General features: G+C 35.3%; 1 protein-coding gene across 2 annotated transcripts in view; it reads left to right on the top strand.

The window, feature by feature from the left end:
- Positions 1–15,204, top strand: part of LOC309796620 (phosphatidylinositol-3,5-bisphosphate 3-phosphatase MTMR8-like) — a 218,709-nt gene that overhangs the window by 73,540 nt on the left and 129,965 nt on the right. For both annotated transcript variants that reach the window (XM_082609862.1, XM_082609863.1), the window contains exons 11-12: positions 1,939–2,139; positions 4,586–4,714. In XM_082609862.1, coding sequence (XP_082465988.1) covers positions 1,939–2,139; positions 4,586–4,714 — 330 coding nt within the window. The remainder of the gene's footprint in view (positions 1–1,938; positions 2,140–4,585; positions 4,715–15,204) is intronic.

The following is a 15,204-nucleotide window of genomic DNA, read 5'->3' as shown; positions in this document are numbered from 1 at the left end:
GGTAAACATATACAAGGGAACCTTACCTATTCTGGGCAAAGAAAGCTTCCTAGAACTGATGGCATTTTAGAACATTAAGAAGATGAGGTTGATTCTATTTTTAGTTTTTGAGAAATCTCCATAATGTTTTCCACAGTGGCTGCACCAATTTACATACCCACCAGCAGTGTAGGACGGTTCCCTTTTCTCCACATGGAGACTCCATGGAAGGACATGAGGAGAAGGAACTAAGTTTTTGAGTGTCCAAGGCAGAAGTTGTATATTTTTACTTGATAGCCTTGATCTTTTTCACTACCACTGTAGACATCAATGTGAAATGGGTTAGGGTTTAAGAAGATAGCTTAAAATTTGCAAGAGCTGTAAGGGTTAATGGGAAAACTGTGTTAAGGATATTCATAAAGGTTATTTGGGAGCACTTAAGTTCCAGCTGAGTATGGAGACTTATGGTATCAATTTCCATGGTTTTATAATTTTCTCAAGCAGCATTTATCAGTCAAGATTTGGGAGTAGAGAACATAGCTTCTTAGGCTCATCAATGGTTGGATTTTGAAGGAGAATAATGACAAAAAAAATGACCAGAAAATTGAAGACAATGGGAAGAGAATAGTTGATGGGGCAGAATATAGTCTGGGTAAGGAAGAAAGGGAGGCTAGTAGGAATCTGGAAAGGTGAGAGGTCCAGAGATGGGGCTGGAGGAGATAAGATGAACAGCCTTTGGAAATATAATATATGGTGATCAGAGTAGGATATTGAGATTAAGGTTTCAAAGTGGAGGAAGGACCTTTAGCTAACATCAAGAAACAGCCATGGATACGAGAGGCTGATGTGAAGTAGAGGTAAAGATCGGTGAAGATAATTAGATTCGAGTTAGTTAAGGAACCTGCTAAGCCAAGTGTAGGTCATCTGCATAGACTCCAAAGATAAGTACTTATGACTGGAGTCAGATTCCTCAGAAAATGTGGAGAAGTGACCCAAAGATTGTGGAACGCAACATTGAGGAAAGTGAACAACAGCATGACCCATAGTGGAAGTGTTTTTAAGAGAGTGAAAGGAGTAGTAGAAAGGAGAAAGCCGATCCCACTTCTGCTCTGTTTTAGGATTATTATACATGGAGAGTGGAATGATGAGCATTCTCCATTTGATTTGGGCCCCGAGAAGAAGTAGTATCCTTGGTGAGATGGATTTCAATTAAATCAAAAGGTAGAACATTCAATGTAAAAGCTAAGGATGCCATGTTTTTTTTCTAGTGGAATAGTGTTTCTAATGGATGGTAGAGTTGGGAAAGAGGACATCATGGGAGAGGAAACATTAAACAATTCTGGGATGAGGTTTTTTCTTTCATTTAATAAACTTACTAAATACCCTTTTCTTTTTTTTTTTTTTTTTAATTTTTTATTAGTTTCTGCTTTATAACAAAGTGAATCAGTCATACACATACATCTGTTCCCACATCCCTTCCCTCATGCATCTAAATACCCTTTTCATACCAGGCACTGTCCAGTAAACAAGATAGATATGGTCCTTGCTCACATGAAGCTAAAGGTAGCTGTTTAAATTACTTAAAATTAAATACAATTGAAAATTCAGTTCCTTAGTCACACTAGCTGCATTTCAAGTGCTTAATAGTTAGTGACTACCATACTGGACAGCACAAATATGGAACATTTTGATCATTGCAGAAAGTTCTATTGTAGAGGATGTAAAAGGAAATAGAATAGATGACCAAGGGCTTACAATCTGGATAATAGTGAAGGATGCTGGTGGCTAAGAGGTCCATTGGGATTAATGAACTTTGAGATTCTGGGTAGCATTTTGGCATTAGGCATTTCCTTACCAATGCCAACAGAGACAAAAGGTGACCTTGATATAGCCTATTCCAAACAGTGTAATCCCTGATGTTAATCATTGTCTTTCTTTACCCTTATTTGCATCTCTCAGGTGTGGCCACCTGGATGGGGACTCTAAAGAAGTATCCCCTATCTTCACACAGTTCCTAGACTGTATCTGGCAGTTAATGGAACAATTTCCTTGTGCCTTTGAGTTTAATGAAAATTTCTTGCTGGAAATTCATGACCATGTTTTCTCCTGCCAGTTTGGGAACTTCCTTGGAAACTGCCAGAAGGATCGAGAAGATCTGAGGTGAATTCAGTTTGTGAAAAAACACTGAATAGGGAGATGGGATCAGTGTAAAAGAAATTTACCCACCACCCTGAATTTGGGACAGCAGTTCACGAAAGGGGAGGAGATGACAACTATAAAAATTTCTTTTGAAGCATAAATCGCTCAGTGTTTGCATGGAGATTCCTCAAAACCTCAGATTCTTTATCTGTGAAATAGGGATAATACCTACTTTTCAGAGCAATCCCAAGGAACCAGTAAAACAATGGATGTGCAAGGACTTTGTAAGGAATGAATTACTGTGCAGGTGTGAGTAGTCAATAGCTACAGTCCTTTATCATTTGTGTCAGAGATCACCAAATGGCAGCTCATAGGCCAAATCTAGCTTAACAGGTATATTTTGTTTAGTCTGTGGAGTATTTTTTAAACTGTGAGTGAGTTGTCAACATTTAAATATCATGATATTTCACATAAAAATCCAGTTATTTTAGGATTTTTTCCTAAATCAAAAAGCTGTTGTGCCAAGATATTCTGCAAAATCAGGAGCTCTGGCAGTACTGGACCTGCATTTTCTAATGGCAGTGATCAGCTAAAGCTGAATAACAGCTGCTCCACTTGAATGAAGCAAACTCACTCTTGTTTGCCACAGTTCTCACCACTCTCTATAGTTTATTCTCAGCACACTTCTAATGTTGTCTTCCCAGCTCCTATAGGCAGTTGAATTTGCACCAGACTTAAAACTCTAACATCCTCACAATATATAAAACGTAAATAATTTTTGAAGTTGACAAGATAGAGTTTCTGTGAATAGTATTCTCCTTGTTTTAGAGTCAGAGAAAAAGAAATAGGGAAGTAGCTGTCGCACAACCCACTCTTGTTTCATAGCTGTTGGTTGAGTGGCAGTTAGCTCAAGTTCTCAGGCCCCTGTATGATGTATCCTGGATGAATCGGATGACATCTCTAACTCTGTTTTCTTGTCAACACAGAGATGGATCTTGCTGCTTTAACATTTGTGCTTACTTGGTAGCTTCTACGCACATTTCTATTTCATTTTGCAACTAGACCTTTCTTACCCTCTTCACAGATGCTTTCAGACACATTCATTTTGTCTCTGACCTGTTTTTCTAGCATTAAAATCTAAGATCTTTTCCATATTCTTTTTTCCGCCCTCTTAAAATGAGGCTAATATATCCTAGACCCATTCCCCACACAAATCTGAATCTCCATGTAAAAGTACGAAAGTTGAAAAATTTAACATGTTAAAATAGTGATTGCATAAAATAAACAGAAATATCATTCATCCATAAAAGAAAAGGCATGGACTCTAGAATCAGAGAGACTGGGGTTCAAATTTTGGCTCTGTCACCTACTTGCTATGTGACTTTTTTAAAATTATTTTTTGTCTCATTTTCTCATTATTATTTTGGGGATAAAATATCTCACAGGGTTTTATTATGAAAATTTAATGAGGTATTTTAGGTAGAGTCTGGAACAGTGTTTCACACATAGTACATACTCAACAAATACTAGTTACCTTACCTCTGCAAGATTTTTTTTTCCTTTTTCAACCAAAAACAAATGAGAAAGATGGATATACAAGTCCTTTGACCTCATTGAAATGGTCTGAGGATTCTAAAAGTTACAAGACTACAATGTTTAGGTCCTACAACCCATACCGCTTCTCTTTGTTGTCCTCCTTGAGCTTTCTTTGACACTGTGTGAGTAAATGAACTACCCATGCATGGTTATGCAGCAGCTCTCATTGGGACAATGGATCACATGTTTTTTGCAGTGTTAACTAAGTGGCTCCCCAAGGACTCAACTAAAGTATAAGAAGAATCAGTCTTGCAATATAAATATCACAGTCTGTGCTGCTCACCTAGATAACTCACAAATATTTGCTAATACAAATTTCTAACTGTCTTTCACTGTCTTACACCTTCTGAGAGGAGGAGAAGCTGGCTTGAAATAAAATAAAATATAGAAAAGCCAGAAATTCACCCTCTAGTCTTTCTGTTAGCTTACCAGATTTTTTAAAACAATTCTAGATTTTTTAAAACTGGAAAGGTCATTAGTTCATAGAATCTGAGATTTGGAAGAGACCTTAAAGGTCATATTTTACAAATGAGAAAATAGTCCCAGAAAGAGCTAGGGACATTCCTCAGATTACATAGCTACTCCATGGCAGAGACTATACTCAGCATCTGTTGCTCTTCAATGTGGAACTCTTTCTAACCTCTAAGTCATTTAAAAATGGGTAAGTTGAAGCCCAGATAATTTGTTACTCTATCAGTGTTCATTACCACTTATTTTCACTTTCCTCCTATCATATCCTATCCTTCTGTCTTGAATTAGGTTAATTGTTAATAAAATTTGGATGATTATCAAGTTCAACAGGACTGTTGATTTTACTTGCTTGCTGCTTTTAATTCTTTGGCTTGTTTTTTGTTTTTTTTTTTTCTGACAGAATCTATGAGAAAACCCATTCTGTGTGGCCTTCCTTGGTTCAGAGGAAACCAGACTTCAGGAACCCTCTCTATAAAGGCTTCACTGTGTATGGGGTACTCAATCCTAGTACTGTGCCCTACAACATTCAGTAAGTTCCTAAGCTGTCCCATCCTTATTTACAGCAAGCCCAGGGTCTCAGCTGCTTTATCTCTCATTTTATAGCTGACATCATCTCCATAAGCTGGCTATGGAGTAGGACACTCTCTCCCCAGATCACCCATTCCTTGTTGCCTCTGAAAACAAGACCACACTCCCTTTGGTTATTGTTACTTGCTGAGGGAAATAAACAAGAAACAATAGTTGATTTGTAGTAATACAACCAGTCAAGATGTAGGTTGTTTCATTCCTTTGAGTCTTTCCTTGTATATTCCTCTTCTTTCCCATCCTTTTTCCCAACAAAGAGAAGGAAAAACAGAGAAAGAGAATGTGCTGGTATTGTTTGCTCTACTTTCCCCCAAAAGTGTAAAGTATAGGGTGCCATGCTCACTGACCACAACTCAATGAGTACAAGACAGAACTGAATGCATTTATTAAGTCTAACCGTTTATTTTGTATATTCATTAGGATTTTATATATGTAAGATCATGTCATTTCTGAATAGAGATTGTTTTACTTATTCCTTTCCAATTTGGATGCCTTTTATTTTCTTGCCTAATGCCCTGTTTAGAACTTACAGTGTTGAATAGAAGTAGTGAAAGCAGGCAACCTTGTACTGTTCCTGATCTTAGGGGGAAACCTTTTGGTCTTTCTCCATTGAGTACGTTATAGTTTTGTTTTGTTTTGTTTTACAAATCACCTTTATCAAGTTTAGGACATTCCTGTCTGTTCCTAGTTTGTTCAGTGCTTTTGTGATGAAAGGGTGTTAGATTATATCAGATGTTTTTTCTGAATCATGTTGAGATGCAGATGACTATGTGTTATTTTCTCTTTAATTTTATTTATTATTTATTTATTTATTTGTTTCTTTTTTGTTTGGCCATGCCACACAGCTTGCAGGATCTCAGTTCCCTGACCAGGGATTGAATCCAGGCAACAGTAGTGAAAGCCCAGAATCCTAACCACTAGGCCACCACGGAACTCCCTCTCCTTAATTTTATTAACATGGTGTATAACATTGATTGATTTTCAGATGTTGAACCACCCATGCTTTCCTAAGGTAAATCCCACTTGGCCATGGTGTATAATCCTCTTAATATGCTGCTGCGTTCAGTTGGCTACTATATTGTTGAGGATTTTTGCATCTATATTCATAAAACATATTAATCTACAGTTTTGTTTTTTTGTGATGTCCTGGTCTGCTTTGGTATCAGGGGAACGGTGACCACATAGAATGAGCTGGGAGTGTTCCATTCTCTTCAATATTTGGAATAGTTTGAGAAGGATTGTTGTTAATTCTTTAAATGTTTAGTAGAATTCACCAGTGAAGCCATCTGGTCCTGGATTTTTCTTTGTTGGGAAGTTTTTGATTACTGAATCAGTGTCTTTACTTGTTTTAGGCCTGCTCAAATATTTTATTCCTTCTTGAGTCATTTTTGGTAGTTTGTGTGTTTCTAGAAATTTGTCCATTTCATCTGTCTAATTTGTTGGCATGCAATTGTTCAGGATATCCTCTCATATTTTTCTTTATTTCTGTAAGTTCAGTAGTAACATCCCTAATTTAATTTATGATTTTAGTAATTTGAGACTTTTTTCTTTTATTTTTTGAGGCCAAAATACTTTAATATCCAAAGCATCCTGTACGTAAACTGGATAATACATATTAAATTATACATGTTTAGGGGTTTTGGGAGCATTTTTTCCTGCTTTATTGAGATATAATTGACATATAACATGGTGTAAGTTTAAGGTGTACAATGTGGTGATCTGATACATGTAAATATTGTGAAATGCTTACCACAGTAAGATCAGTTAGCACATCCTCTACCTCATACAATTACCATTTTGCTGTTGCTGTTGTTATGGTGAGAATATTAAAGCTCTACACTCATAGCAAAAATATGGAACAATTCACAAATTTGCATGTTATTCTTTCACATGTGCCATGCTAATCCCTGTCTCATTCCAATTATATTATATGTGCTGCTAAGGTGAGCACTCTCATTGTTTTTAATCAGTTGAGCTTAAAGTTTTGTTGAATTTATTGATCTTTTCAAAGACCCAATTTTAGTTTTGTTGATTTTCTCTATTTTTTAATAATCTTTATTTCTTTTATCTCTGTTCTAATCCTTATTATTTATTTTCTTATGCTGACTTTGGGTTTAATTTGCTCTTCTTTTTTAGTTTCATAAGGTATAAAGTGATTTACTTGAGATCTTTCTTCTTTTTTAATGAATGCATTTACAGCTATAAATTTCCTTCTTAGCAGTTCTTTTTCTGTATCCCATAAGTTTTGGTATATTGTGTTTTTGTTTATACCCATCCCAAAGTATTTTTAAATTTGGATTTCAGATAAGCAAAAAATAATTTGCTTAAAAAGCTTGGATGATATGTCCCTTTAATGCATTTAAAGACAGTTCTAAAATGTATACAGAAATGGAATTGAAAGTTACAGTTAAAATTAAGGTGAGGTGGGTGGACCTAGATTCTGTCATACAGAGCTAAGTAAGTCAGAAAGAGAAAAACAAATACCGTATGCTAACACATATATATGGAAACTAAGGAAAGAAAAAAAGGTCATGAAGAACCTAGGGGTAAGACGGGAATAAAGACAGACCTACTAGAACATGGACTTGAGGATATGGGGAGAGGGAGGGGGAGGCTGTGACGAGGTGAGAGAGTGGCATGGACATATATCCACTACCAAGCGTAAAGTGGATAGCTAGTGGGAAGCAGCCATGTAGCACAGGGAGATCAGCTAGGTGGTTTGTGACTGCCTAGAGGGGTGGGATAGGGAGGGTGGGAGGGAGGGAGACAGGAGGGAAGAGATATGGGAACATGTGTATATGTATAACTGATTCACTTTGTTATAAAGCAGAAACTAACACACCATTGTAAAGCAATTATACTCCAATAAAGATGTTAAAAAATAGTAAGAAATGGTGAATTGGAGCATTCAAGGCACAGCTTCTCTCATCTCCCTTGGTGTCATCTTCACCCAGGTGAGACCCCCTGGACATCCCTTTTCCCATGCAGGTTCCGGGAAGCAATCAGTTAAATCACTTTATTCCTTAAAGTTCTATGGAATAGATTTGAAGGAAGGGAATATGTGGGTTGAAGGGAATGTGTGTGTTTAATTCATTAGTAGGTGATGCCAGATTAGCCTTAGTTGTTTCTTCTTGTGCCTGACCCTCTTGTGGGGGTCATCTGCTCCTCTCTCTCTCAGCAGGAAGAGCTTGACTTCCCAGACCAACCCCTCTACCTACTTCTTTCATGAGACAGCCCTGCCCTTTTCCCCTGACCCGTTTCATCAACAATTTAGGGTTCTGACCAGTGCTGTGATGAGCTATATTGGAGCCTATTGCAATGGGCCTGTATCCGTGCTTCCCTTCTCCCACTACCCTGTTCTCTGTATCTATGTGTTTGTCTTGTTTTGTTTTGTTTGTTCATTTTTCTTTTTATTCCACATATGAGTGAAATCATACAGTATTTGTCTTTCTCCATCTGACTTATTTCACTTAACATAAAACCCTTAATATCCATCCATGTTGTCACTAATGGCAAGATTTTGGCTTTTTTATGGCTGAGTACTATTCCATTGTTTAGTTGTGTGTGTGTGTGTGTGTGTGTGTGTTTGTGTGTGTATACACATATATGACATCTTTATCCATTCATCCATCAGTGAGCACTTGGGTTATTTCCATATGTACCTAGGCTATTGTAAATAACGCTGCAACATATATAGGGGTTGTGTGCTATTGTAAAAGCTGCAACAAATATAGGGGTTGTGTGTGTCTTTTCAAATTATTATTTTTGCATTCTTCAGATGAATACCCAGAAGTGGAATAGCTGGATAGTATGATATTTCTGTTCTTTCTTTCCATAGTGGCTGCATCAAGTTACATTCCAATCAGCAGTGCACAAGGACTCCCTTTTCTCCACCTCCTTTCCAACACCTGTTGTTTCTTGCCTTTTTGATACTAGCCATTCTGATGGGCATGAGGTGATATGTTGTGGTTTTGATTTGCATTTCACTAATAATTAGTGATGTTGAACATATTTTCATGTGCCTGTTGGCCATCTGTATGTCTTCTTTGGAAAAATGTCTCTTCAGATCCTCTGCCCATTTTTTAATCATATTGTTTATTTTGTTGTTGAGTTGTATGAGTTCTTTATATATTTTGTATATTAACCCCATATCAGATATATAATTTGCAAATAACTTTTCCCATTTGGTAGGTTGTCCTTTCATTTTGCTGATGGTTTCCTTTACTGTACAGAAGCTTTTAAGTTTGATGTAGTCCCATTTGTTTGTTTTTTGCTTTTGTCTTTCTTGCCTGAGGAAAATATCCAGAAAGATATTGCTAAGACCAGTGTCAAAGAGTGTACTGCTTATGTTTTCTTCTAGGGGTTTTATGGTTTCAGGTCTTATATTCAAGGATTTAATCCATTTTGATTTGATTTTTGTGTCGTATGAGATAGTGGTCTATTTTCATTTTTCTTTGTATGTGGATTGTCCAGTTTTCCTAACACCATTTATTGAAGAGACTACCTTTCTCCATTGTACATTCTTTGCTCTTTTGTCATAAATTAATTGTCCATATATGCATGAGTTTATTTCTTTGCTGTCATTTCTGTTTCATTGGTCTGTGTGTCTTTTTTTCTGCCAATGCTATGCTGTTTTGATACTGCAGTTTTGTGGTATACTTTGAAATCAGGGAGGATGATACCTCCACTTTGTTCTTTTTCCTCAGGATCTATTTTGCTATTCAGGGTTTTTTAAGGATCCACATAAATTTTCGGATGTTTTGTTCTATTTCTGTGAAAAATGTCCTTGGGGTTTTGATAGGGATTGCATTGAATCAGTAGATTGCTTTATGTAATATGGACATTTTAACAATGTTAATTCTTCTAAGCCACAACCACGGAATATCTTTCCATTTCTTTGTGTCTTGTTCAGTTTCTTTCAACAGTATCTTACAGACTTTAGTGTACTGGTCATTCACCTCCTTGGTTAAATTTATTCCTAGGTATTCTTTTTGTTGTGACTGTAAGTGGGATTATTTTCTTTTTAATTTCTCTTTCTGCTAGTTTGTTGTTAGTGTGTAGAAACTCAACAGATTTTGCATATGGATTTTGTACCCTGCAACTTTATTCATTTACTATTTCTAATAGTTTTTTGGTGGAGTTATTAGGGTTTTTCTATATATAAAATTATGTCATCCACAAATAATTACAGTTTTACTTTTTCTTTTCCAATTTTGATGCCTTTTATTTATTTTTCTTTTGTAATTGCTCTGGCTAGGACTTCTTATTTTGAATAAGACTGGCAAGAGTGGGCATCCTTGTCTTTTTCCTGATCTTAAAGGTATAGCTTTCAGTTTTTCATTGTTGAGTATGTTGTTAGCTATGGGCTTGTTATGTATGGCTTTTATTATGTTGAGGTACATTTATTTTATACCCATTTTATTGAGAGTTTTTATCATAAACCGGTGTTGAATCTTGTCAAATGCTTTTTCTGCATCTATTGAGATGATCATATGATTTTTACCCTTCATTTTGTTGATGTGGTATATCACATTGACTGATTTGTGAATGTTGAACCATCCTTGCATGCCTGGAATAAATCCCACTTGATCATGTTGCATCCTTTTAACGTATTGCTGTATATGCATTGTTAATATTTTGTTGACAATTTTTGCATCTATGTGCATTAGAAATACTGACCTATACAATTCTTTTTTTGCATTGCCCTTGTCTGGTTTTGGTATCAGGTAGTATTGAGCTCATAAAATGAGTTAGCAAGCGTTCCCTCATCTTCAGTATTTTGCAAGAGTTTGAGACAGGTAGGCATTAAATCAATTTTAAATATTTGGTAGAATTTACCTGTGAAGGCATCTTGTTCTCGATTTTTTTTTCCTTGGGGGGAGGTTTTTGATTACTGCTTAAGTCTCTTTACCAGTGATCGGTCTATTCAGATTTTCCATTTCTTCATGATTCAGTCTTGGAAGGTCCATTTTTTAGGTTGTCTAATTTATTGCCATATAGCTGTTCATAGTATTCTCTTATAATGCCATATAGCTGTTCATAGTATTCTCTTATAATCATTTGTATTTCTGTGGTATCCATTGTAATTTCTTTTCTTTTATTTCTGATTTTAGTTAGCTGAGCCTTCTCTTTTTTTTTTCTTTATGAGTTAAGCTAAATGTTGGTCAATTTTGTTTATCTTTTCAAAGAACCAGCTCCTAGTTTCATTTATCTTTTCTATTGTCTGTTTAATCTCTATTTCTCTTATTTCCACTCTGATCTTTATTATTTCCTTCCTTCTACTGGTATGTCATATTTTCATTTTCATTGTCTTCAGGTATTTTTTGATTTTGCCTTTAATTTATTCATTGACCCAAGAGTTGTTTAGTAGCATGTTTTTCAGTCTCCATGTATTTGTGATTTTTTCCAGCTTATTTTTTGTAGTTGATTTCTAATTATATATGCCACTGTGATCAGAAAAGAGGCTTGATATGATTTCAAGCTTCTGAAATTTATTGAGACTTTTTTGTGTCCTAGCGTATGATCTATCATTGAGAATGTTCCATGTGCACTTGAGAAGAATGTGTATTATGCTGTATTTTTAAGGAATGTTCAATACAAATCTATCAGATCTACCTGGTCTAATGTTTCCTTCAAGGCCGTTGTTTCCTTGAAGACTTTCTGCCTGGATGATCTGTCCATTGACGTAAGTGGGGTGTTAATATATGCTACAATTATTATGTTACTTTCAATGTACCCCTTTAATTTTGTTAATAATTCCTTTATATATTTTGGTGCTCCTTAATATGGTACATATATATTAATAATTTTTATATCTTCATGATGAATTGTACCCTTTATCATTTTATAATGTCCATCTTTGTCTCTTGTTACTTTTTTTTGGCATAGTCTGTTTGTCTGATATGGTATGGCTAAACCTGCTTTTTTTTTTTTTTTGGCTGTCATTTCCTTCATTTTGAGCCTATGTTTGTCTTTAGAACTGAGGTGGGTCTCCTGGAAGCAGCATGTAGTTGGGTCTTGTTTTTTAATTTGTCCAGCCACTCTGTGTCTTTTGATTGCTAAATTCAACCGATTTTCATTTAGGGTGATTATTGCTATCAAGGACTTAGTAATGCCATATACACTTTTGTTTATGGTTGATATATATCTCTATTGTTTCTTTTCCTTTGTGCTTCTCTCTGCTATTTTAGTTTGGTGGTTTTCTATGATGTTTTTCTCAGTTACCTCTTTCATGTTTCGTGCTCTGCTCTAGATTTGTGTTTTGTGGTTACTATAAGGTTTACACAAAGTGTCTCTTAAATAAAGTAGTTTTTTTTCTTCTGATAACATCTTATCTTCATTATTGTATACAGGTTCCATCCTTTTCCTCTTCCCTTTTTATATTTTTGATGCCTCAAATTATCCCTTTTTAAGTTGTGAGTTTGTTACTAAGTTGAAGTAGCTATAGTCAGTTTTGCTTCTTTTTCCATTTAACTTTTATGTTATAATTAAGTTTTAAACAATCTATTCTAATATACAGTTGTAATTTTCTGATTCTATTTACCACCTTATTCATCATTTTCCATACCTTTGCCTTTTTCTTTATGGTAGAAGAGCTTTTAACATTTCTTGTAAGGCAAGTCTAGTGCTGATGAAATTCCACAGCTTTTGTTCTCTGGGAAAAACCTTCATTTCTCTTTCATAAGTGAATGATAACTTTACTGAAGAGAGTATTCTTGGGTTACAGTTTTTAATCTTTCAGTATTTTTAGAATGGCATCCTGTTCCCTCCTGGCCCATAGAGTTTCTGCTAAGAAATCTGCTGATAGCCTAATGTAGGTTCCTTTGTAGATTACCATCTATTTTTCCTTGGGTGCCTTTGAATTTTTTTCTTTGTCATTAACTTTTGACAGTTATAATATAATATTTCTTGGAGAAGGTCTTTTCTTCCCAAGGTAATTAGGTGTTCTCTTGGCTTCATGGACATATATATCTAGTTCCTTACCCAGGTTTGGAAAGTTCTCAGCTCTTACTTCTTCATATGAACTCTATACTCCCTTTCCTTCTCTTATCCTTCTGGGATACACATTACCCTAATGATGACCTGCCTAAAAGAGGTGGATATCTCTCATGCAATTTCTTCATTGTTTAATATCTCATTTGTCTTTCCTCTTCTACTTGTGTCATTTCTAGATTCCTATCTTCAAGCTCAATAATTTTCTCTTCCATATGGTCAACTCTGTTTTCCAATGGTTTCTGCTGCATTCTTCATCTCGTTTATTGTGGTCTTTAGTTCTAGAATTATGGTTTGGTTCTTTTTTGGAGTTTTAATCTGTTTGGTAAATTATTCCTTCTGTTACTTAATTTTATTCCTGAGCTCATTGAACTGCCTTTCTGAGTTTTCTTATAGTGTATTGAGTTTCTTCATGAGAGATATTTTGAATTTTCAATCAGATCACAGTATTCCGTGACATTTTTTTCACTGAGGTATAGTTGATGCACAATATTATATAAGTTTCAGGTATACAACATGGTGATACAATTGTTTAAGGTTATATTCTATTTATAGTTGTTATAAAATAATGGCCATATGCTGTATAATATATTCTTGTAGCTTACATATTTTATACATAGTAGTTGATACCTCTTTGTTCCCTACCCCTAATTTGCCACACCCATCTTCCCTCTCTCCACCCATAACCACTAGTGTCTTCTCTATAACTGTGAGTCAGTTTCTTTTGGTTATGTTCACTAGTCTGTTTTATTTTTTAGATTCCTCATGTAAGTGATAGCATAAAGTATTTGTCTTTCTCTGTATAACTTATTTCACATAGCCTAATATCCTCCAAATCCATCCATGAAATTGCAGATGGCAACATTTCATTCTTTTTTTTTCACACACACACACACAGTATTTTATTTTTACAAGAGAGAAATAAACTGACACCAAGCATTGTAAATGGATGACCACAACAAAAGCAACAATGATTGCACTTACCAAACACGTAACACACTCATACTATGTCATAGTATTGACATTCAGTCCAGTAATCTTCCACTGTAACAGCTCCTTTACTTTGCAGTGAAAATTTATTTGTATATTTTTTGCCTCTGAGTCCTTGTGGGTTATTTTTTTTATTCAAATAGAAAGTCACAAAAATTATAATCATCCTCATCAGTTCACTCAGTCCCATGTAATTAATTTTTTTTTCATCTTGATCTTTTGTTAGCACTTTTATAAATTTATCCATTTTCCATTAGAGTTCTGAAAATGCTTATACATCCAGTTCAGCAGTATAGTCAGTTACCAGAAACCTGTACTTGTCAGAGTCTTTTCCATGAATTCCTTGAAGATGAAACCCTTTTATAGGAACATTTTTTCAAAAACATCAGAGTACACCCAGAAGTGTCTGTAAATGAAAAATGACTCAAAAATGACCACAGTTACAGATTTGATGAAAGTTCATCATAATGCAATTGATAAGGAAATTTAGTTATTTCTGAGATATACATTTTAAAGTAATAACTAGAATTATGACTTATAACATTATACCAGAACATATAAGATGTTTAGAAATTTCATGTAATGTCTGAAACATTTATATTAACATATTTCCATTCAAATAACCCAAAGAAAGTTTAGTATTAGTTGTTTTGTTTGTTTGTTTGTTTGTTCTTTTATACTTCAGCTTCTTATTAGTCATCAATTTTATACACATCAGTGTATACATGTCAATCCCAATCGTCCAATTCAGCACACCACCATCCCCACCCCACCCCACCGTGGTTTACCCCCCTTGATGTCCATACGTTTGTGCTCTACATCTGTGTCTCAACTTCTGCCCTGCAAACTGGTTCATCTGTACCATTTTTCTAGGTTCCACATACATGGGTTAATATACGATATTTGTTTTTCTCTTTCTGACTTACTTCACTCTGTATGACAGTCTCTAGGTCCATCCACGTCACAACAAATGACTCAATTTCATTCCTTTTTATGGCTGAGTAATATTCCATTGTATATATGTACCACAACTTCTTTATCCATTTGTCTGTCGATGGGCATTTAGGTTGTTTCCGTGATCTGACTATTATTGTAAATGGTGCTGCAAGGAACATTGGGGTGCATGTGTCTTTTTGAACTATGCTTTTCTCTGGGTATATGCCCAGTGGTGGGATTGCTGGATCATATGGGAGTTCTATTTTTAGTTTTTTAAGGAACCTCCGTACGGTTCTCCATAGTGGCTGTATCAATTTACATTCCCACCAACAGTGCAAGAGGGTTCCTTTTCTCCACACCCTCTCCAGCATTTCTTGTTTGTAGATTTTCTGATGATGCCCATTCTAACTGGTGTGAGGTGATATCTCATTGTTGTTTTGATTTGCATTTCTCTAATAATTAGTGATGTTGAGCAGCTTTTCATGTCCGTCTTGATCATCTCTATGTCTTCTTTGG

Source organism: Mesoplodon mirus (genome assembly GCF_964341445.2).
Source record: "Mesoplodon mirus genome assembly, chromosome: X".
Taxonomy (NCBI): domain Eukaryota; kingdom Metazoa; phylum Chordata; class Mammalia; order Artiodactyla; family Ziphiidae; genus Mesoplodon; species Mesoplodon mirus.
Note: the sequence above shows the minus strand (reverse complement) of the source record. Positions and strands in the feature narration are given on the sequence as shown.